This window comes from Pristiophorus japonicus, chromosome 14 (genome assembly GCF_044704955.1).
Source record: "Pristiophorus japonicus isolate sPriJap1 chromosome 14, sPriJap1.hap1, whole genome shotgun sequence".
Taxonomy (NCBI): Eukaryota; Metazoa; Chordata; class Chondrichthyes; family Pristiophoridae; genus Pristiophorus; species Pristiophorus japonicus.
Window position 1 is genome coordinate 36384491 of NC_091990.1, and position 24055 is coordinate 36408545.

At 39.6% G+C, this 24055-nt stretch overlaps 1 protein-coding gene across 11 annotated transcripts in view; it reads right to left on the reverse strand.

Annotated features, from left to right (window-relative positions):
- macf1a (microtubule actin crosslinking factor 1a) overlaps positions 1-24055 on the reverse strand; it is a 577816-nt gene that overhangs the window by 99851 nt on the left and 453910 nt on the right. For all 11 annotated transcript variants that reach the window (XM_070899169.1, XM_070899162.1, XM_070899161.1 and 8 more), the window contains 2 exons: positions 5818-5979; positions 4364-4534 (listed from right to left, as the gene is read on the reverse strand). In XM_070899169.1, the coding sequence (XP_070755270.1) occupies positions 4364-4534; positions 5818-5979 (333 nt within the window). The remainder of the gene's footprint in view (positions 1-4363; positions 4535-5817; positions 5980-24055) is intronic.

The window sequence follows — 24055 nt, forward strand, 5'->3', positions numbered from 1 at the left end:
CCTGGAGAGGCAGTACAAGTACCAACACACTTTAACACCTTTATACTTTCCATATTCTTCACAAGATACTACAGAAACCTTTTCCATCTATTCTGGTTTATATTGAATGCTTATACATTTTAAGGAAAAATACTTAGTCTGTAACAGATTTTCCATCCCATAATAATGATAGCATGAAATAACAAACCTAAACAGTTAATTCTCCTATCCTTTACTCTACAACACAGCTGTACAACCTGCCATGTGCCCATCTATGCAATGGGGAGATGGGGGAAAAGTATAAAGTCAAATGCAACATAAGAAGCCAGAAGGATTTGGAAGCTGTGCCAACACCATCAGACTGGAGAAATATCTGCTCCCTGTTGTAGATCCCATTGAGTTGGTCAGCCTTTCACCCCAGTCCGATGCAACAGCGAGCTCCCAGGTATGCTTACCACAGACAGATCTGACCCTGTTTTAGGATATCCAACATACAAGATTGTCTTTTTCCAGCAATGAGCAGATAAATTCAACTTCATCCAATTGGACCTACTCCAGAACACTCCATATTCAAATCTCCTTGGAACCACATTGCCTCATCGCCAAAGACATCCATAAACACACCTCTTCCCTTTCTCATCAAGTACAATATAGATCACTCACTCATTTTACACAGTGAACCAAAGGCTTCAAGCAAAGTTTACATGAAGGCCAGAGTAAGTCTTTCACACTACACCCCAATCCTAAAAGGTTCAGTAGTTTTAATGGGCCTAAATTTCCCCAACCCCTTTTTCCAGCGCACTATCCCGAGATGCGCCGACTATGTATGCTTAAAACGGCGCCAAAAAACTTACTAATTATTCTGGCCGCTCTGCTGTGTGTCCCGTGTCCTGGCACGGCATTTCTCGTGGAGTGGGGGGCGGAGCTACAGCCCTCTGCTGAAAACAGTGCCGGCAGCTGTTCGCATGCGCAGTGGAGTCTGCGTGCATGCGCACTAGCTCCTCGCCCTCCCAGCGCGTCCTGCAAGCTGTGAGCCGGACCCGATGCTCGCCGCCCCATCCCTGGACGAGTGGCCGGCTGGCTGCTGCCTTTCCACGTTGAGGGCTACAAGGATCAGGCTTTTGATTGTGTGTGGGGGGGGGGGGGGGGGGGGAAAGAGAAGGAGGAGGGTTTCTTTCTTTAAATGATTTTGAAAAAGTTTCTGTCAATGGCACAATGCAACTGGCTATTAAGAGGTGAGAATGACCAGAGAAAATATTCCTTCGGTTTGGTCTCAGTACCAGCAAATATCTGGTTGTGGCTTTTGTTTTGGTAGTAATCATGACTTCGGTCAATTTTTTAAAAATCCCACCAATTCTTAATGAACAACTGCATGAATGCCCGTAAATAGACTGTTGGGAACATTCCATCAGCACCCACGGGTGCCTTATTAGGGAGTAACTGCATGGGCATCCTCAGGTACCATCGTTCATAGCCCTGCTAGAAAAATATTTGATTCATAAATGGTTTTATGAAACCCTTTGTCTTCTGATATAGATGATATTAAAAAGTGCATATTTTATGAAGTTTTATATAGTGGAATGTGTAAATTATGCAAAAGTTAGTGCAAGATCTGTATTAGTTGTTGTAAAGGTGTTTAGTGCTTTGCAAGGTCCTTTGTGCTTCCCTTCTCCCCTCCATTCTCTGGCTACCTGCGCTGATTTCTTAACTCTTCGCAAGGGTTTTCTGTGCAGCCACAAGTGGCCACATACGCTGGCCTAAGTTAGTTTGGAGCAACTATTAGCTGTCCAAACTGGCTTAAATGGCTAAAACGGCTGGTAATGTCCCCTTTTGGAAAAAAAAACTAAACTAAAAAAAATCCTAACTAACTCACTTACACTGGCGCAAATTAAATGTGCAGAATGGGAATTTTTAAGATACTCCAGAAAAATCAAGTTGTTCCAAAAATAAACGGAGCAATTCCTTGGCAAATTTGGGCCCAATGTGTTAGTTCATTTTGTTACTGAATGTGATAACTCTACTGCAATCCACAAATTAAACCGCACTATAAAGGGGCAGGCAATATGGAATATTCCAGTTTAAAACAATATAAGACCATGCAGGTACAGTATGCAGTGAGGGCGGCAAATGGCATGTTGGCCTTCATAGCTAGAGGATTTGAGTATAGGAGCAGGGAGGTCTTACTGCAGTTGTACAGAGCCTTTGTGAGGCCACACCTAGAATATTGTGTTCAGTTTTGGTCTCCTAATCTGAGGAAGGACATTCTTGCTATTGAGGGAGTACAGCAAAGGTTCACCAGACTGATTCCTGGGATGGCAGGACTGACATATGATGAAGAAAGATTGGATCAACTAGGCTTATATTCACTGGAGTTTAGAAGAATGAGGGGGGATCTCATAGAAGCATATAAAATTCTGACAGGATTGGACAGGTTAGATGCAGGAAGAATGTTCCCAATGTTAGGGAAGTCCAGAACCAGGGGTCACAGTCTAAGGATAAGGGGTAAGCCATTTAGGACCAAGATGAGGAGAAACTTTTTCACCCAGAGAATTGTGAACCTATGGAATTCTCTACCACAGAAAGTTGTTGAGTCCAGTTCGTTGGATATATTCAAAAGGGAGTTAGATATGACCCGTACAGCCAAAGGGATCAAGGGGTATGGAGAGAAAGCAGGAAAGGGGTACTGAGATTGAATGATCAGCCATGATCTTATTGGATGGTGGTGCAGGCTCGAAGGGCCTGCTCCGGCACCTAATTTCTATGTTTCAAAGTAAATTCCCCAAATAGCTTTAGAAATCATTCATATCATACAAGGATACTATCTAAATCACATTAACCCCATTGTCAAGCCACTATAAAACACAGATGATTCTAACCTAAACAATGATATTATGTTTTGAGTGTTTTGTTAAAACATGTAGTTAAGTGTTCACAACTGAATGGGTTTGAGAATAAATTGTATATTTCACCTGTCTTAGATACATAGAATTATGCTAGCTTGATAAATGGATTGTTCACACTATTCCTTGAACAGCTTATATTGATGTAAAGTACATCAAAATTGTACGATTAAATGTCCAAATTACTGAACCACAGAAGGGAAAATAAACCAGTAATCGCAATCCTTGTATTAGCAGTAAAGAACAATGGTCCAAAATAATGGGACCACCACTACCTTGACCAATACGAACTCAGGAATCAAGAATAAATTCATTCAAGCATTTAAACTTGCATTAATGTCAACACAAGCACAACCATGTTAAGAAACCTTCATGTGTCAACTTATTCCACCTGCAAGTATCATTTAATCAAAATGTAAAATTGCTTCACAAAATACATCTGAACGCAAATTCTTGAAAGGACAATAAATGCAGAATTGCTTGTTATTCAAAGTGGGAAACGACTAAAGGGCTGAGACACTTGCCTGCAGCTCGGAAGGAAACAGGGCTGTCGGATTGTGTCGTGTGTGTTTTTAAAAACAAATATACATTTTTGCGTGAAGCATGTAAGCATGTATAAAAATGACACTGGTATTCACTAACCCAAGAGATCATTAATAGAAACTACTTGAGGTTCAGTCGTTACTGCAATAACATCAAGGCAGCATTCATTCCTGAGAAATTGCAGTACTCAGTCCAAAATGGCAAACATTTTACAAACATTTCATGGAGCTGCAACTTTGTTGTAGGTGAATCATATCAGTAAGCAAATTATACTGGTCAGTTACTTAAATGAATCAAATCCTACTTAAAACTTTTCTGTTCCATTTACACAGCTCTTCAGCAGTTAACGCATTTTCTTGTGCCACTCAGATAACGACAAACTTTAAATTAGCTCAGATTTTAATGCAAGTTAATTTGTACGGTCCATTTAAAAAAAAAAGAGCCACTGCTTTCATGAAAGAATGTTTGGCAAATCCCATTTTCTTTCGGGTAGGAGAAGCACATGAATCATGCGTCATTTCCTCATGGTCACATTACAGACTGGTAACGTGAGGCATTTTAATGCAAGTTAAGCCATCACATTGTATATCTGTAAAGAAAGAAAGTTTGCCAAACACTTTTTCATGAAGACAGTGCCCTTTAAGAAAAGATGGAAATCTGGCACTGAGACAAGTTTTATTTTTCCAATGAGCTGGAGAGAAGAATAGTGATTTTAACTATTCAGACTTGGCACAGATTCAGTGGATGGACATTTGTTCATCTCTGCACATGGAACAAATGTCTCTTTGTAGCCCATACACTGGAAATTAAAAATGCAGTGTGGTATTCTAAAAGTCTGCTCCGTGCTGCAAATTTTATCCCTTGTTTAGTATATGGCTATTAAAATAAAAACTGCCGTTAGTCTAGCCCATCTATTGCCTTTCTCCGACAGCGTAAAATACCTTCTGTTCCTGAATTTGAGCCTTCACCACTTTGTATTCTGCTGACGGAGGTTTTTGATTGGCAATCAGTTCTTCAGTGTCCGTAAGCCAGCTCAACAAAGGCTCCAAGGCATCCTGGAATTTTCCGCGATGTAACAGCGCTTCCTGCAACTGGGATATACGTTCTGCCACCTGGAAAAAAAATTCTTATTACACAGTATAATCTTAACAATTCTAAGTTAGAATTCCCCATCCCATATACAGACATTGTAAGGAGAATATTAAAGGCTAACTGACCGGAGGCGTGGAGAGGAACGAGACGGGGGCGGGGGAAGAGAGAGAAGAACGAAAGGGAGTGGGTCGGCGGGGGGGAAAACGAGGGAGTGGAGGGGGACCGAAAGGGAGGGCAGTGCGGAAACCACAGGGGGTCGGGCGGACGCAAACAGAGAGTGGGGGGGGGGGGGCAGACACAAACAGAGAGTGGGGGGGGGGCAGAAACAGAGGGAGAGCGGAAAGGATGATTGTGAATGGGTTAAAAATAGAAACTGAATCAAGACAAATGTGCAAGCTTCACTTCTGTGAATTAAAATTTCATTACTGTTTTGTATTTCATCTGACAGTCAAAACTGTAAAAACATTACTTTTTACTTCATGAACTTTGATTCATATATCCTAAATCTGATTAATCATCCTCATGAATTTTTTTATTTTCCTGAATGCTTTGTCTCTTTTCTATATGTGGTATTGTCACTAGTGCCACAATGATGAGGGTATCTGCATACATAATCCTCCTCTCTTCCCACTTCTCCCATTAGTTACTCTCATGTACTCACCCAACTGACTATTGTTCATGTGTCAGTCCTGACAGTTGGCTACTCAACTATATGTGGCAGCGTCTCCTTCACCCACTCTTTGCACATATGCAATTTCAATCGTGATTCCTGGACAGTTATCAGGAGTGGGAACCATGGGCACTGAGACCAATTTTAGTGACATTACTGCTGCCTGAACTAAGGCGTGGTACCTCCACACAGACTGGGGATAGAATCGAGACTCTTTCTGGTCTGTAAGTGTTAATTTAGTTCATCAGAAGCGTCAGAAGGACTGGTCATCCCATTTCTGTTTGTGGGATCTAGCTGTACAAAACGGCTGCAGTCTCCATTCAAAAAGCAACAGCGATTGCACTTCAAAGTAATTCAATGTTCATTCGAGTTGGCTTGAGAAACATAGTAAGGTGCTATATAAGTGCAGTCATTATTTAAACTTAAACTAGTCCATTGATAAACTTGATGAGCCATTCTGGGAGCTCAATTCTAAGGGCTAAATCTTTTATCCTTTGAACTGATCATTGTTTCCTCAATATACAAAGAATATTAAAAAAAGTTATAATGTTGAATTAGTCTTTCTTTAAAATCAATGATTCTCATAACTCCAAAAAACATGTTCTTATTCACAATTGAAAAGGAAGAACTGACCTTTTTGTTGAGTGTGTTCCATCTGGCGTTCGTCTCGTCCAGATCATGTTCAAGTCCTTGGGTGTTGGAATTCTTCGTGGCACTCTGAATAAGACCCTGTCCCACCCCATTGGCCTGCTGAAGTTTGTACTGGATAGGATCCACCTGAACTTTCTGGAATGTCTAAAATGAAAGAAGAATAATGAGAAACAAGTAAGTCTACAATACTGGTCACAAACACCCACCTTGAAATATTATAAAAATGTGATGATTTATGGTGTGTGCCTGTACTAAGCCAATACAAAATTAAAATCACTTATTAAATAAACAAAGACACGTCTTGGAATGTAGTACAGATGAAAGCTAAGATCTAAGATACAAAACATAACAGCCTGCAGGTATAGAACTGGGTATTTTGTTTTAAAAGGTCTGTATTCCTTTTAACAGAATTGTTATCAAAGATGAAGAGCAAGCCAAAGATGGCAACATAGTTTACATGAAAGCAAAACTACCTCCCGAGTCCAGAGAATGTAGGAAGTCGCATCACATTCCAACCTAAACACAAAAAACATCCAAGTACTTGCCATCCTCAGATTGCGACAATTAAAAGGACACTACTAAATGTCAATAAAGGACATTCTTCCTTAACCGTAGAATGTCCGAATATACTCAAATAGATACAAATACCTGCTGTCGCGTTTCCTTACATTTTTGAGTTATGCTATTCTCTACATACTACAGGTTTAGTAGGTAAGGAATCAAAGGAGCATAGTCATTTGATATTTTACACCTCATTGTTAATGGGAAAATTCAAACAGTAGTCTTTGGTAACATGATGAAGATTGCGTTAGGTCATCATCATCATAGGCAGCCCCTCAAAATCGAGGAAGACTTGCTACCACTCCTTCAGTTCTCGGGTGGCTGAACAGTCCAATGTGGGAATTACAGTCCCTGTAACAGGTGGGGCAGACAGTGGTTGAAGGAAAGGGTGGGTGGGGAGTCTGGTTTGCCGCACGCTCCTTCTACCATCTGCGCTTGGTTTCTGCATGTTCTCGGCGATGAGACTCAAGGTGCTCAGCGCCCTCCCGGATGCTCTTCTCCACTTTGGGTGGTCTTGGGCCAGGGATTCTCAGATGTCGGTGGGGATGTTGCACTATATCAAGGAGGCTTTGAAAGTGTCCTTGAAACATTTCCTCTGCCTACCTGGGGCTCACTTGCCGTGTAAGAGTTCAGAGTAGAGCACTTGCTTTGGGAGTCTCGTGTCGGGCATGCGGACGATGTGGCCCGCCCAATGGAGCTGGTCGAGTGTGGTCAATGCTGGGGATGTTGGCCTGAGCGAGAACACTGACATTGGTGCATTTATCCTCCCAGTGGATTTGCAGGATCTTGCAGAGGCAGCGCTGGTGGTACTTCTCCAGCGCTTTGAGGTGTCTACTGTATATAGTCCACGTCTCTGAGCCATATAGGAGGGAGGATATCACTACTGCCCTGTAGACCATAAGCTTGGTGCCAGATTTGAATTACCTCGGCCACTACGTCAGGTAGTTATTTACAGGTACTATCTAAAACAATTCTCAATATTTGCTCAGAATTCTACTTGAGCTAACTTCAACTCTTCTAGAAGATTGCTTGCTTGTTTATTTGCAGCACAGTAAATAAGTTCTACCACTCAGGATAATTAAGTCATTGGTTCACCCAAAAGTTAACTTATTGGTTTGGTCCAATTCTCTCAGTGGAATTTAGTTTTGAGAGATGGCTAGTTAGGTATAAAAATTGGGCAAAATTTTCTCAAACACAGAATTGATTTCCATAGTCCGGGGAATGGTAGAAGAAACACATACAGATACCCAACTATTCCAAGAGGGTTCCTGCTGATGTAGTGGTTTTGGGTCAGTTGTGCATGAAAGCATACTTCCCTCAGATAAAACAAGTAGTTTTAAAAACAATCAGGTTGGTGCTCTCAGTTTCGGAGCACTCTCAGAGGAAAGACATAAAAGAAATGACTGCTCTACGAAACAGATTGTTTGACAGTGGATTGTGCAATTCTAGGCCCAGAAGCAGATCGGAGCATGATGTGCATTTGCAAAATTACAAATTGTTCCATTTTTAGATAATCCCACTGCTGAGATAGACAATTTATAAACATTAAGTGGAAAGTCAATTTGTATGAACATGCAGTGGTTTAACAGGATTGTGAATCTTCCCTAACTTTGAGTAGTACATGTTACCTGGCACTACAGATTGATTTGCAAAGCATCAGGAAAAAAAGTGTCCAAGAAGGAGTTTCACCTTTGATTAAAACCAAACCAGTTATTATTTTCACCCCTTATCCAAAGACAGACCAACTTGTTAGCAACTTCATCTATGAATGCTACAGCTTTTACTACTAGCTGTTTGATGTGCCAAGCCAACTCCCATGGATTCCATACATCTGAGCACAGGCATTTAGATGCTTTCCCCACTCCATACTGAGGAAACAGGCAGCAGAGAAGGTTCAGGTTATTGGCAAAACACTCTTTTCTAAATTTGACTTGGGCAGTAGTGCAAAACGGGCAACAGTGAATCGGCAAACCATTCTCCAATTAAGGCAATTGAAATGAAATTCGAGCAAAGTGAAAAATAGGCTTCCGATTTGCTATCTCCCATTTTGTGCTACCGTCGAAGACGTATTTATACCCCATTGTGTTTTGAGATCCAAGAAAATATCTTGACCTAAACTGTGTGTGTAAAATTGTGCTTGACCATGTAAATGACCAACACCAGAAAATGTTTCAACGGCTTTCACAGTAGTAAATGCAGTATATTTGAACACAAAAAGCAGATGGAAAGTCGAAGCTAACAATGTTATTACGAACCTGCAAATGGCAAAAATAAAATCTCTCAGTTAACAAGTGTAACTTTTGAATGCCAGGAGATATGATTTCAAGCAGATGTTTTTCATAAAATGTAGGTAATTCTAATGTACTTGGTGCAGCTTATAGTAGAAAAGCAAAAAAACAAGAAGCAATTTGATGGCATGTGAGCAATTGAGTTAAGTAGAAATATCCTTTGAGCATTAGAGCGGTTGAGGAATGAAGTGTCCCAGCAGGAAGGACTAATTTCACAGCACACACCATCCCAAATCTCCCAAAATAGCTAATGTATCAGCAAAAGGGAAACTATGCAACCTAAAGATGGAAAGGAGAAAAATAAATACATTGAGGGGTTGAGGAATTTGAAAAATTCTAACCCCTATCTATTGGAGGTGTACAAATTGTTTTTCCTCCTAACCCTTAAAAGGGATGGGCCATTAAGAACTTCCTGTTTGGGCAGTGAATTATGATGATTTGAGATGTTACATCATTGATGTTGGTGCCCAGACAGCAGCCTGCTGAGTAACAGGATGCACGCCTGTTGTAACTTTTTAAACAATAAAAATCCATTTTGAAAAGTTCTATAGCGTTAACAGGAGAGAGCATAAGCACATTCCCCATGGCATTCAATGGAATTACCATCGTCGAGTCCCCCACCAACATACTGGGGGGGGGGGTCATCAGTGATCAGAAAATCAACTTGACCAGCCACACAAATTGCTGTGGCTGCTACAGCATGTCAGAGGCTGGGTATTCTACAGCAAATGGCTCACTGCCTGACCACCAACAAGACAGGAATGTGATGGAATACTCTCCACTTGCCTGGATGGGTGCATCTGCCACAACACTCAAGAAGCTCGACACCATCCAGGACAAAGCAGTCTGCTTGATCAGCATCTCATTCACTAGCCTAAACATCTATCCCTTCCACCACCGGTGTAGTGGCAGTAGTGTGTACTATCTAATCTGCATCAACATGCCAAGACTTCTTTGACAGCAGCTCCCAAACTCGTGACCTCCACCAACTAGCAGGACAAAGGCAGCAGGTGCATGGGAACATCATCACTTCCAAGTTGTATCCCACCCCCTGACTTGGACTTATATCACTATTCCTTTATTGTTGCTGAGACAAAATCCTGGAACACCCTACCCAATAGCATTGTGGGAACACCTTCACCAAACGGTCTGCAGTGGGTCAAGGCTGCGGCCTACCACTACTTTCTCAGGGCAACTTGGGATAGGTAATAAATGCTAGCCTTACCAGCTACGCCTGCACCTGGCGAATGAATTAAAAAAAACTTGATGAAGCTTATTATATGACCACCAGAATCTTTTTGATGGTCAAACTCTGGTCAAATTAATGTCTGCCTGCAGTCACACATTAAAATCTAAGCAATGCAATCAGATAACTAGATTTTGGTTTCAACCCATTAGGGTAAACTATTACAGAAGATAATTCAGAGTTCATTGTTGAGACCTGGGTCCTGTTATTGCATTAAGACAGCTAAGAATATTCAAAACAAAGATGACATTCTTTTAACCAAGGTCAGCAATGAAAGGGGATCTGGCTTGTGATATGTTTTTGCTGGTTACAATGAACATGCAGCTGTATTCTCAGATTAAAGTTTCTATAGAATCAAAGTAGTTAGTCAGCAAGGAGTTGTTGGAAACTGATCAAGGTAAGGTTTCCTGAATTAATTCAGAACTCAAATAGGTTACTGGTTATATAATTAATATTTCCAAACTGCAGACAAAAAATTAGTAGGTATGCTTTTAACGCAATAAAGTTAGACAACACCAGGGGTGTAATTTTCAGTGGCGACTATGCTCAGCTGGGCAACCATTTTTACAAAATCTAACACAGTGACATAGTTAACACCTACGTTTAGAGTGCACATGGTCCCAAACATTATCTCATTTATGTAAATAACACATAGCAGAACCAAACAACTGAAAAATTGTGAAATAAGTACTGCACAAGAATGTAAAAATATCAAAACTTTCCCAAATTTGGTAAGCTGTCAGGTAGTGTAAACCAAGTTCAATGCAACAATATAATTATATGATCTAATTTCTCGCAATTGACCGTAACTCAATTTCTCGAAAGATTGGAATAATCACGACTTACCATTAATGTGAAACAGGAATTCTCAATGCATGGGCATTATGGAGATGTCCTGAACATATTTAAGTACATACATAAACAAACAATGTCATTCTGTAACAACTAGTTAATCTTGTGTTCCATTTAAGAACCCAAGAACCATCCAAATCTATTTAAAAAGGGTGGCAAAGTTTGAATGTCAGTTTATTTACAGATTCTAACCAAAGCAGTCTGACTGGGAACCTGATACCTGAACTTGCAGGTTGCCCAGTTACTGAATTACACATCCTTTTTGCAATAGCAGTCTAAATGATCTTTATTTCAGTACTGAAATATTAACCACCTTCAGTCAGAGATAATCAGTGTTAGTCAATACTGCATTTTTGTGCAAGCTTTATTTTTAATTGTAAAGTTATATTTCTGAAATTTTGGATGTGACGCTCTGGTTAGATAGTCAAAATTTTTGATCTAAACAAGTTAGATGAGCACCAGGCCAGTGAGAATAATACAGCTGCTGGAGTCTTGTATGTCTTGAGGAAAGATTTTGTTCTGTTCACATTTCACGAACACTGCATTTAACTGATTTTATTGAGGGGGAGGGCCAGGGAAAAGATTTATAACAATGAGTTAATTTTTATTCATATGAGTGACTTACCACAGTTTACTTAAATCTCTGTTACAAACATTAGAGATGCTTGTGAATATGCACCAAAAATAAAAGTTTTTCATTTCTGATTTATTCACAGGACACTACAAATAAAGTAATGCTCTGTAGTTTCAAATGTTTTCATGTCATGCCCATCACAAATTTTGCCAGGGAAATAAATAATTTCAAGCATCAGGTAGTAACATAAATACCTCAATATCTGTATCCAACTCTTCACTTATAACAGAAAAATCGACTTCACTTGGTTCCACAGTGAAGTCCTCTCCACCAGTATCTAAAATTATATCAAGTGGTTCTGGTTCCAAGGGCAATACCCATGGATTGGAGTCATTGGATTCTTCCTGCATCTCTGACTCAAATAAATACACTAGCATCCCTGCTTCGATAAACTCATCATCAAGGCATGAACGAGAAACATTTTCCCAACTTTTAGCTCTAGCTGCTTGTGTTGTCACAGTTGTTTCAATAGTGTCCACTTCTTCATCAGATTGGAAGAGAAACCTGATTGATTCAAGTAGCTGCTCAGTATCCATATCGTTCAACAGTACTTCATTGTAACATCTAATGTTTTGAACCACCACATCGGCCTCCGAATCCATTTTTGAAGGATCACCATCAAGCTGTTGTTCTGAGCTCCATATGTTCACTGTGTCTGAAGCAACAGGTTCTAGAATTCCTGACCATTTTACTGCATCCAATTCTATCAAATCTTTCTGCTCATTGAACTGAATATCAGTGCAACCATCCGTGCGAAGAATTTGAATCTCTGTTGCATCAGGTTCTAGCTCCAAGTTTGATGGTTTTGATTGAACGGTGGTTTCCTGTACTTCACATTCAATGTGTTTACTGCTCTCTCTATTTGAATGAAAGTCCTGCTCCATTTCATCAGAGTCACCAGTGAATTTCTCCACATCAGAGCCTGCATCAATCACACTAGGAAATACTTCCTGAGTATAGTTAAAGAGATCTATACTGGATTCTAAAGGAGAATTTGTAGTAAGAGGCTCAACAACCATTTCACATTCTTCTAATTGTACAAAGACTGCCTGCATATCCTTGGTCTCCCCCACATTAGGTGTTGCCACCTCCTGAGCACAGTATGAGAGATCTAGACATGATGCTACAGTGGAGTCCTTTGAAGTATATTCAATAATATTATGTTCATTTAATTGCACAGAGTTTGCCTGTATTTCCTTGTTCTCCTTCACATCGGGCAATATTACTACTTCCTGAGCACAGCAAGCAAGATTTAAACCTAATGGTATAGATGAATCTGCTGTAGGATACTGAACAGTTATTTCACATTCTTCTAACTGAACAGAATTTTGTCGCCCATCTATCTTTATGACAGGGTTATGCATTCCACATTCCTTAATTAAGGCTTCAGATTCAGTACCTGTAACCCCTGCCTCAAACACAACAGTGATTTCATCATCACAATTAGAGTTCTCGTCTGAATCGGCGAGCACCTCTTCTGCATCAACCACAATTTCCTTGCAGACATCATGACTGAATTCTATATGACAATCCCATTTTGACACAGCTGTAATATCTTTCTGGTATACATCATCTTCCTCTAGTCCAGTGGTGTCAATAGCTGTACCTGACTGTTGTACATCAGATTCAAAGGCACACTCAGATTTCTCTTCCTCATTAGTGTTATATTTCCAATCTATGTTAGTAGCTGATCTCTGTTCACTTGCAGTCATTCTAATGCCTTTTGTATTGCTTTGTGGTCTACTTTCTAACTCTTCAATGATTTTCCCTACTTCTTCTGAACTCTCTTCAACTGAAGAGCTTGATTTTTGAATAGCTATAAAGTTTTCTTCCCCTTCTTTTAACACATCAAATTCCATTATTTTATCATCCATTAATCGATTCTCTTCCTCTTCAAACGTTAACAATGAATCTGTGTCTCCTTCTGTGCTTTCCAAGATTACAGCATCTAGTTGCTGAAGTGCTGATTCTTCATCAAGAACTTCGCTGTCTTCAATCAGGCTTCTCTCTTGTTCTTCAAATTGTAGCAGAGAATCAGTATCTCCCTCTGTTGTTTCCATTACAGCATCTAATTGTTGAAATGCTGATTTCTGACCAAGTTCTTTGTCATCAATCAGTATTTGCTCTTCGTCAAATCTTAACAAAGAGTCTGTATCTTCCTCGATGATTTCCATGATTGCAGCATCTAGCTGTTGAAGTGCTGATTCTTCATTGAGATATTGTTTGTTTTCAGTCAATCTCCGCTCCTCTTCTTCAAACTGTAGCAGAGAGTCCGTATCGCCCTCTGTACTTTCCAGGATTACAGCATCTAGTTGCTGAAGTGCCGACTCTTCATCAAGAACTTTGCGGTCTTCAATCAGGCTTCTCTCTTGTTCCTCAAATTGTAGCAGAGAATCAGCATCTCCCTCTGTTGTTTCCATTACAGCATCTAGTTGTTGAAATGCTGATTTCTGACCAAGTTCTTTGTCATCAATCAGTATTTGCTCTTCAAATCTTAACAAAAAGTATGTATCTTCCTCGGTGATTTCCATGATTGCAGCATCTAGCTGTTGAAGTGCTGATTCTTCATTGAGATATTGTTTGTTTTCAGTCAATCTCCGCTCTTCTTGTTCAAATTGCAACAGCGAGTCCGTGTCTCTCTCTGTACTTTCCAGGATTATAGCATCTAGCTGCTGAAGTGCTGATTCTTCACTAAGAAATTCCAAATCAAACAGCATTTCTTCATCTTCACATTGCTCTTGTGTCTCAGGATTTACATGGCTTTTGAATCCCACATCATAATCCTGTTCTTCAAATTTAGCAGTAACCTCCTGCATATTATGTACAATATCAGTGTCCAATTTGGTTGTACCCAATTCCGAAACACCGCCACACTCTATTGATGCTGCATATATAGCTTTCCTTTCTTGTGCTATTTCATATGCTCTTCTATGCATAAATGAGGCATCCTCTAATGTCCCTTTGGCCCTGAAGGCTCTTGGCCAGGTTGCAGATATACATGTATGATTCTCCGGTAAATGTCTCATCATCATCGGTACATCCTTGTACTCCAGTAAAGGAGCACATTCACTTTCTGAACTTTGAGAGAATGCTGCAGCATCTTTCAATTTACTTTTTGCTCCTTGCTGAAATGCCAAGGTTCCTGCAGTTTTTTTTTCATTTTCTAATGTTGATTTAACTCTGGCCAATTCTTTTTCAGGAGAGAGATTAAGGATTTCAACAGGCAAGTGGCTAGAATGTCTTTTCTCTTTAATTGAATTTGCACTACTTGCAGGCTCATTTGCTGGGATCTCAGTTCGTTCTGTGAAGTCTGGGAAGTTTGGTGGCAGGAAAGCTTTCCATGATCTCCTGTTAACGTTCTCTTTCCTCTCTGCATGAGGCCTCCTCTTTGGTGGGCCAGATGACCGAATCACATCACTGCTCAGTTTTAATGCATCAAATATGACTCTTTCATCTAATTTTTTACTTTCAGAACTAGTTCTTGTTTCAAATACACTGGATGTGGTGGGAGTTCCATTACTTGATAAAGTGCTAGTCTCTACAGCTCTCTGGCTTTGTGAGTGGGTATGATCAGCAAAATTTCTTGATGGCTGGTTAGCCTTTGATCCAAGGTCTATCTGTTCATTAATTCTCATAGTGTCATATATGGATCTTTGTGGAATGTAACAATCTTCAATGTACATATCATCCTCTTCACTTTTTCCTAAACAGGTGGGATTATTGCGTCGTAAACAGTCTGGCCTGCTGAGTGGCTTCCCCATAGTTCCACAGTGATTAAAAAAGTCCACAATAAGGAAAATTGATTTTCCAGCAGTTAGTGACTTGCACTTTAAATCCAACAGAGAAATCTGTTTGTGAATTTTAATTAATTCAGTCAACAGTCTTTAGTATGTAGATGTTTCAACAACATATTACTCACTTGTCACATATCAATGAAGCACATCCGATCAGTAAAATCACTTCTACGAAAAATAACCAAAACTACGTTTGTGCATTCAATTCAGATTCGCTGGTTTTCTGTTCATATGCATCTTGGCTGATAAGAATAAGGCCTTTCATATGCTGTTGTCCAACTTTGTGTAAATTCCTTTCATTTTAACCACAAACTACAATGCCCAAGTACCCGGCTGCTGCAAGAGAGGCAGTCCTTGAAAATCGGCATGTTTTCTTTTGAAAAGTGATTCTTGGCGGATATTCCGGCAGATTCAAAGGCAGGAAGTTCTTCAATCAGTGGAGCTTCAGCTGCTTCCTTTCTTAGCAACATCATGGCATTTTTTAAAAACTGCACAACTTCAGAACAATGACTAAAACTTTCCAGATGAGATTTCTTTTTCAAAAAAAAGAATGATGTTTGGTCATTACCCATAAATCAATTTTTTGCAGGTTGATGCAATTAAACCATTTTGGCATGATTCTGTAAATCCAGCCAGTGCTTAGTTTACACTGTTTATCTATGGAAGAGCATTGAGAACAAAAATAACTCCAACATGAAACACACTGGTGCCAAGAGTTGTCAGCTTCTAATTCAGCAAGGTTTGCTTATTTATCTATTTCTGTTTTAGTCCAGGTGTTTTTTCCACATCAGTTGGCAAAAAGCTTTCCTTCTTCCTCTTAGTTTATGAATTGTAGCAACCAGACTGTGAGATGCATGACAAACAAAGTTAATTTTCTTCCCGGTTCTTGAAAGCGTTGTATCCAGCTGTCACATTCTGCAAAGCAAACTTTTACTCTTGAACAAAAGGGTTTTGTGAGCTTCCGCGTTCTGTCCAGTCTTTCCAAAAATCAGCCTCTCCCAGGGCAGCTCCTTCCTTAGCATGTGCTGTTTAAAGAAAGTTAGCAGGACTGGCTTGCTCATGGGCAATCTGAAGTTGCTGTGATTAATCCCATAGCCTACGTCAGCTTCTGTGGCTAATTAGATGCAGTTACGCTTTCACAGCCACAAAGAATCCCGTAGCAGCCTTGTCAACTTTCCAGAACTTAGATAGAGGTTAAAAAGAGTTTTAAACACTTACTTCTTTTACTTGATTGTTAAACTGCCACAGGATTTTAAACAGTACACTAGGCAAACGGTTTCCACTGCATTTTTTCTCCCTCAACTGACTTCAGTGTCTCCCCTGCTGCACAGACAAAGAAACGCCCTTTTTTGCTCGCCAGCTCTCTCTCTCTCTCACACTCTGAGTAGCATCTGTTGTGATCCTATTTTCACTGCCAGTCCGGCAACATTGTGAATGCCGCTGAAGTTTCGACCTTGTGCACTCTCCCCTTCCCCTCTTACGTTTCAGCCCCATGTGGTCAAACTGCTGCTTCTCAGAAAGTTGACTCTTTAGTGACCGTTTGTCTGCCGCTTGTGCAGTAGTTTACATACGAGACATTAACACTGTACAAAGTGTGCTGCAGCACAAAACAAAGCCTTCAAATCTCCAGATTAATATTTTGACCGTGTTGAACTATTCTGCAATTTTCCTAACAAAAACTATGTCTCAGAAATGGGATATTCCACCAGCTCTGTGCAGTCAGTCTCTTACTCCAAATCAAAATAACATGAATCCAAGATAAAAACACCTATATGTAAGAATTAAAAATTACTTTGAAAATTGCAGCCATAAATTTAATTTAGCTTTTTAAAAAAGGTACATAATGCTTGTTTTTACTTCAAAAATAAGCTAAAAATCAAGGTATTTAATATTCTTGATTTTAAATCTCCATTAATTTTCCAACTTTGTAGATCAGAGCTTTTTTTTATTTACACAATTCTATTCTTAACAGCGATATAATCTCACTAAAAATAATTACGTTTAATTCTAGAATATCCTAGATAAGTTATGTCAATTGATTTAACAAGATAACTATTGAATTCAACAAACCTGGCAGCCTCTATAATTAAAAACTAAAATAAACCCTGTGCGCAATGTAAAACATTTTTCCTCAGCACCAGATTAGCCAATGGAATGCAAGACATTCTAGGGGAAATTTTTTTGCCTTTTTCAGCACAATCTTGATACGGAAATACTAAATCATACTCAAAATTCCTTTTCTATTTTGTCATGTACCGGGTGCCTCTCCAATCCCTGCCCCCTTGTTCTGCTGCTCTCATCCAGTCACAGTGATACAACCACAGTAATGGACAGGGTAAACGGTCATCAGCCCACCAGTTTAAGAAAACATTCCCTGGTGTATTGTTTTACAGCACGATCAAAAAGCTTGTGAAAGTACTATGGAAACTCAGATTACTATAATAGCTTGTATTCAGTGGCGTTCCTGAAATAGCATTATTATAAATCACAATATATTCTTTCTTTTCTCAAAAGCTTCTTCAGTTTTGAGCATTTTTTTTTTCAAAGCAGAACTTTAGAAGGGGGAACACAAATGTTCAATGTTCACAGTCAATGCAGCTACAACATTTTAACAGCAAATTAACACACAGTGGTTTCTATTCACTAAACTTTGTGACGAGCGATCAATGTTCCTTCAGTTAATTTTCCCCCCAATTCAGGTCTTTAACATGTATGGGAACACAGCACTACTTACACAGTCATTTTCAGATGAAAACATTTGCTTTGTTGTGCATAGTCTTTCCTACAGGCATTCCTCAGATTACAAAATATTCAGTGATATTAATCACAGTAGTAAAAGTGAATTACAAATGTAACTCTCAGATTATTAACTCCAGGTTCTCTCAATAAACATGTTTCCACTGCAGTGCTTTTTACAACTTGTGTGATAGGATTGAAGCACAGGTGAATAAATCATTAAAAGCAGCATCGCTGGTCAGCAAAGCAATTAAAAATGTTAATGCACTGGGATTTATTTCTAGGGGTAGAGAATTCAGAAGTAGTGAAGTTATGTTACACTTAAGATCCTGGTCAGGCTGCACTTAGCGAGTACTGTGCACAGTTCTGGTCTCCATACTATAAAAAGGACATGGAAGCACTGGCGAAAGTGGAAAAAAGATTTACAAAGATGGTACCAGAACTGAGAGATTACAGCTATCGGGACAGATTGAACAGGCTGGAGCTTTTGTCTTTAGAAAAGAGAAGATTTAGAGATCTTTAAAATGATGAATGGATTGAACAGGGTAGATGTGGAGAGAATGTTTTCTCTTGTGGGAGAATCCAAAACTAGGGGCCATAAATACAAGATAGTTATGGATCAATCCAATGGAGAAATGAGGAGACATTTCTTAAAGAGTGGTTAGAATGTGGAACTCCCTACCACAGGAAGTGGTTGAGATAAATAGCTTAGATACTTTCAAAAGGAAACTAGATGAGCACACGAGAGAAAAGGGAATAGCAAGATATGCTGAAAGGCTGAGATGAGGAAGATGGAATGGGAGGTGACTCGTGTAGAGTATAAATACCAGCACAAATTAGTTGTGCCAAATGGCCTGTTTTTGTGTTGTATATTCAAATGTAATTCTATTGTGTTTAACTGGAAATGTATACCCAAGAAGATTTCTCTTTTCTGACCACAATATCCCAAACAAGTGAGACAAATAATAAGCTGGTACTGTGATGATTGGTTATGTTATGAATTATACACTACAATAAGTCTAAAATTATTTTAATAAGTTACTAGTTCAGAAGAAATAGGCATGGAAAATAATCCCCATTTCAGTCAACTGTCCAGATACTTCAATCACAAGAAAAGTGCTAATTTTCTTAAAGCTATCAAATTATTTCTTCAAATCTTACTTTTCATTTGTTACATTTTGAATCTTCACTTTTATTTTTATTTTTTGTCTTTTTCAGTTTTATTTCAGAAGGTTTAGTTCAGATTGATATTAATTAACCTTGATCAAGAGGTAAAAAGAAAGCACATTAAAAAAATTAGCTTGCCTTTCACAGAAGATGTGTTACTGGTGCCTTAATAAAAGTAGATCAGTTTCAGACCTGTGGAAATCTTTCATCTCTGCATTACCATAGGCACTTTAGGAAAACTAATAGGATAAAATCAGAAATATAGGGAACTAGAGGACAAAGTGGATTACCACATTGTTCCTTGATGTCTGGGACTTGGTTTGAATAAATCCAAGATAGGTAGGAGGAAAACGTCATCTATCTGTTATTCGTCCCACATAAAATAAATCAAGGACATCTCCATTTAGGTTCTCATGGATTCAGGTTGTAGAACAAAACACAATTTGGCAATCCCACACCGAGAGACCATAAGGCTAACGTGGGAAATGGAAGAATTCACAGTGATGCAGCAAATGTGCTCATCAAAGACACGAGTTTAGGCAAAATTGTTGCAGGCAGGGTAGAGGGAGCTTTACTGTACTTGACTGCACTATACTCGAACTGGGTGCACTAGACATGTACAACTAGTGCCCAAAATTAGAAAAATGTTACATTCTCCTGCCTTTGCATTTCAACTCACATTTTCCAATTGAAAAGAAAAACCACAAACTACTTCTGGTAATACCGGCTGTAAACTATAGCAGTTACAAGATGTAAAGAATTCAATACTTGCACTCCAAAATAATTTATTGTCTTGATTAGCTGTTGGTTCTATTAATCTGCTACTTTGGTAAGGTACTGTGGCTTATTTTTCCCTATTCCTCACTCTCCACCAATGATCACTTACTTTCATGTAACTGGTGGTAGGCTTGATTGGCCAGTACCGACTTTGGACTTCTCTCCACAGGTATTGAGGAAACTTGAGGAGTCTTGCCCTCCTCTTATGTGGAAAAGTCCCATAGCCCCAAGTGCTTTATTTAGGAGCCTATCCAAGATTTCGTAAAAATTATCTAAATCAAAGCAGGCAGTCAGCCTTTTGACAAGAAGCTACAATTTCCATAGCAAGTGCATTCAACCAAAACAGAAATACATCATATTTAAATTTTTGATATGTCATGTTCAATAAAGTTAGAATTTTACAAACATATTTGGAGAAATTAATATATATCAACAGGCAAATAAATCTGATACTCGAATTATAAAAGGTCCATCAGAATATACATTGCATAGATTTGTACTTTTATTTCTACTTAAAGATACATTTGGTTTGTTCCATTTAAAACATATAGAAATATTTTTGATATATTTTCATTTCCTTTCCAATGCCACCCTCCCCTTCTTTCCTGGCTCTTCCTGTAGTTCCACATGAACTACAGCCTCTACTACTACACACCTCCCCACAGCAGGGGTCACTGGACAGTGATCAGTAGTGGGAAGATTGTCAAATGTTTACCTTCCCGAGGGTGCTCAGGCTAATTGCAGTGTCAAGTGCTGCCTCTGCCAAGATGAATTCATTGAGCACAGACTGGGAATTGATCTCGGGACTTCCTCATCCACATGGTTTAGTGCTACACTGAGTGGTGTATTTATCCACTAAGTTATTGGATGAGCTACAGATAAACCTTTGACAATAGTTTACTGTACAAGATTTTATAAAGTATCATCTAAATTATACTAAAGATACCATAATGTTTTCATTTTTTTGGCAGGAAAGACAAAAGAAAAACAAATCCCTCCACCTCGAAGATCTTCATTTATTGGGAAATATAAGCCACCATTAGTGGATTTTATCCTTTCCACCAAGAAAATAATGTACTTTCAAACTTAATCTATAACAAAACCAGTTCTGCACTTGCACTGTATTCTCTTAACCCTTCTACTGTGTGTATTAGTGGTTTTATACGAAAGAAATGAAATATCTGAAATATAACAGTTATTGTGTTGTTCAGTGCAGTTATCTTCCTAGTTTCAAGTGCACAGAAGTGTTACATGTCAACCACGTCTGGGTTAAAGAATTTTCAACAGTTCCATGGAAATCAGAATACCACAGCATTGCTCTTTCGTCAGCCAGTTAGTAATTTAATCCACCAGGAGGGGGTGGGGAGATTGGATTCGTAAGAGTAGAGAATCGGTTATGCAGGAGAACACATTAACACTAAGACGTTAGGAAAGGTCAATAAGAGTACACCTTGCATCAGAACATCTGGAGTTACCGTACACAGCACTGTAACTCATTAGTAATTTCAAAGAGGCAGATTGCCTCAAAACTAAAGTTTACTCATTTGAGTTCTAAACTTTTTTGGAATCTGTGATACTCGTTTTAAAAGAACAATTAACCCTATGCATCAAATTCATGTACTTTAATAGGAGCTAATTTATTTGAAGCACAGAAACTTGCTATTGACTTTAAAAGCAACGATGCAAAAAGTCATTAGTTTGTTCATGTGCACTATGTACTGTGGAACTTTTCACACCAGGTGCAGAAGCGATGAGGTCAGAACTAGCCTTGCTTCCACCACATTCCACAAGACAGACAGTTCTCTTTTGTGTTAAGAACCCAAAATACAGAATTTCCATCATTATATCTATATGCTTTCATGACATGACTTCATGTCCCCAATTGGAGATTACGGATATGAAAAAAATTGGACTGTAAAAGTTATACATGCCAGATGTATGAAAAGCAGGGACCTGTAGCAGGTTAGTTTTTAATACAGTACTGGTTTCAACTTTGTCAATAGGGCTTGCATTACAAACTTGGCAACAGTCATTTGCATGTGGCATATTAATTGGTGGAGCAAACGGCACTCTTTTGATCTAAAATGCCAACAGATCTAATAGATATTTGTCTGTATAAACTGTTTTGTACATCAGCAACAAGATCTTTATAGATAATATTTCAAAGTGATTTACCACAAGGTGCAGATATATTCTCACATCCACACACACATTTTTTATATTAATAAAGATTACTGTTGGATTGAAAATCATTGGATGATAAAGTATTAGTAGAATGGTCAAATTGGGAACAGGCTCTGTTCAAGCAATTCTCCTTCATCTACAAATCCTACTGTATGCAGGGGAAATGGGCTGTACTGAGAAAGAATAAAATTGGGAATCCCTGATTATGGAAATTCTGAGGAATGATAAAACAAAGTAAAGCCTTTCCCACAGTTGCTAAGCATCATTGTACTGTATTTCATGTCTCATTGTGCAATGCGCACTGCAAAGAAATGCACGATATTTTAAGCAGTGGCAGACAGTCAGTGAATAATATTTTAAGCTGCTCTTTAAGAATCTGATGGCTAGGTATTTTCTGATTCATGATGTAAAAAAATAACTTTGCATTGCTATTTCTAACCACAGCAGGCAATCTATAAAAAGTTTGGTATCAGATACTTATAGGTTGAATGGGATCCTGTGCAATGCCCCTAAGAACTGTTTAAAGGTTGGTCAGTTAATCTTTCACTGACCTACCCGTGGGTCCAGAAACACAAGCCGTAAACTCCTTCAACTGTAAATGCTCACCTTCACACATGGCTTTAATGTTAGTTTTAGGTGCTTACCACTGTTGCATCATCTCAGGGTTGCTTCCTGAACACTAGACCCATGAGGCATTAGCACAGCAGTTCTACAGTGACAAAAGGAATCTGGAGGCAACACTTTAATACAACTCATGTCTCAGGTTGTACTAGTCTCCTGATTGCTCGTGTACCCTATTGTAATGTTCTCAGTTTATAGCACACTGCTAAAAGGCAGCTGAACTTTGTTTCTTTACAATGCTATAATGTATTTGCTGTTACACGATGCAGGATCTTTATGCACGTTTATAATACACAAGAATCTCATTGTGCCTTCTCAATATACAAAATGCTTTGTTCAGAGAAACACAGTAATAATGGGCCTAAGTTTCCACATGATTCGCGCCTGATTTTTAGGAGCAACTGGTGGAGAACGGACTATTTTAGAAATCGCAATTCTCCACATTTATTTTTCTGCAGTTCTAGTCAGGTAGAACAGTTCTAGTTTAGAACAGAATTTTTTCTTCAAAAGGGGGCGTGTCCGGCCACTGACACCTGATTTGAAAGTTTCCAGAGTGAAAATGTACTCCAAACTAAAGTAGAATGGAGCCAGTGAAGATTTTTGTAGAACTGAAAAAACCTGTTCTACACATTAAAAAATCAGGCGCAGGTTACAAATTAGGCGTCCAGAACGAGGTGAGGGGGAAGGGAACTCATTAAATTCGACAATAAATCCTTATTTATACTTCTACAAATATTATACAAATAAATCCAACCTGAATAAACATTTATAAGCCAAGAATAGATTAAATAAACCATCTTCCTACCTGTGTGAAAGTGCTTCAGCCAGGGAGAATATGCAGCCGTTCGTGCCGCTGAGCGGGAGGGGAGGGGAGAAAGCCGTTCGTGTCGCTGAGCGGGAGGGAGGGAGAGAGGGAGAGAGGGAGAGAGGGAGAGGAGAGAGAGAGAGAGAGAGAGAGAGAGGGGGGGGAGGGAGGGAGGGAAGAGAGAGGGGGGGAGGGAGGGAGGGAGAGAGAGAGGGGGGGAGGGAGGGAGGGGAGAGAGGGGGGGGAGGGAGAGAGAGAGAGAGAGAGAAGAGAGAGAGAGAGAGAGAGAGAGAGAGAGAGAGAGAGAGAGAGAGAGAGAGAGAGGAGAGAGAGAGAGAGAGAGAGGAGGGGGAGGGGGAGGAGGGAGAGAGAGGAGAGGGGGGGGGAGGAGAGAGAGGGGGGTAGGGAGAGAGAGGGGGGGAGGGGGAGAGAGGGGGGCGGGAGGAGAGAGAGAGGGAGGGAGGGAGGGAAGAGGGGGCGAGATGAGAAGAGGGGGGGCGTGGGACGGGAGGAGATGGAGAAGGGGTGGAGGATGGCAGGGAGGAGATAGGGAGG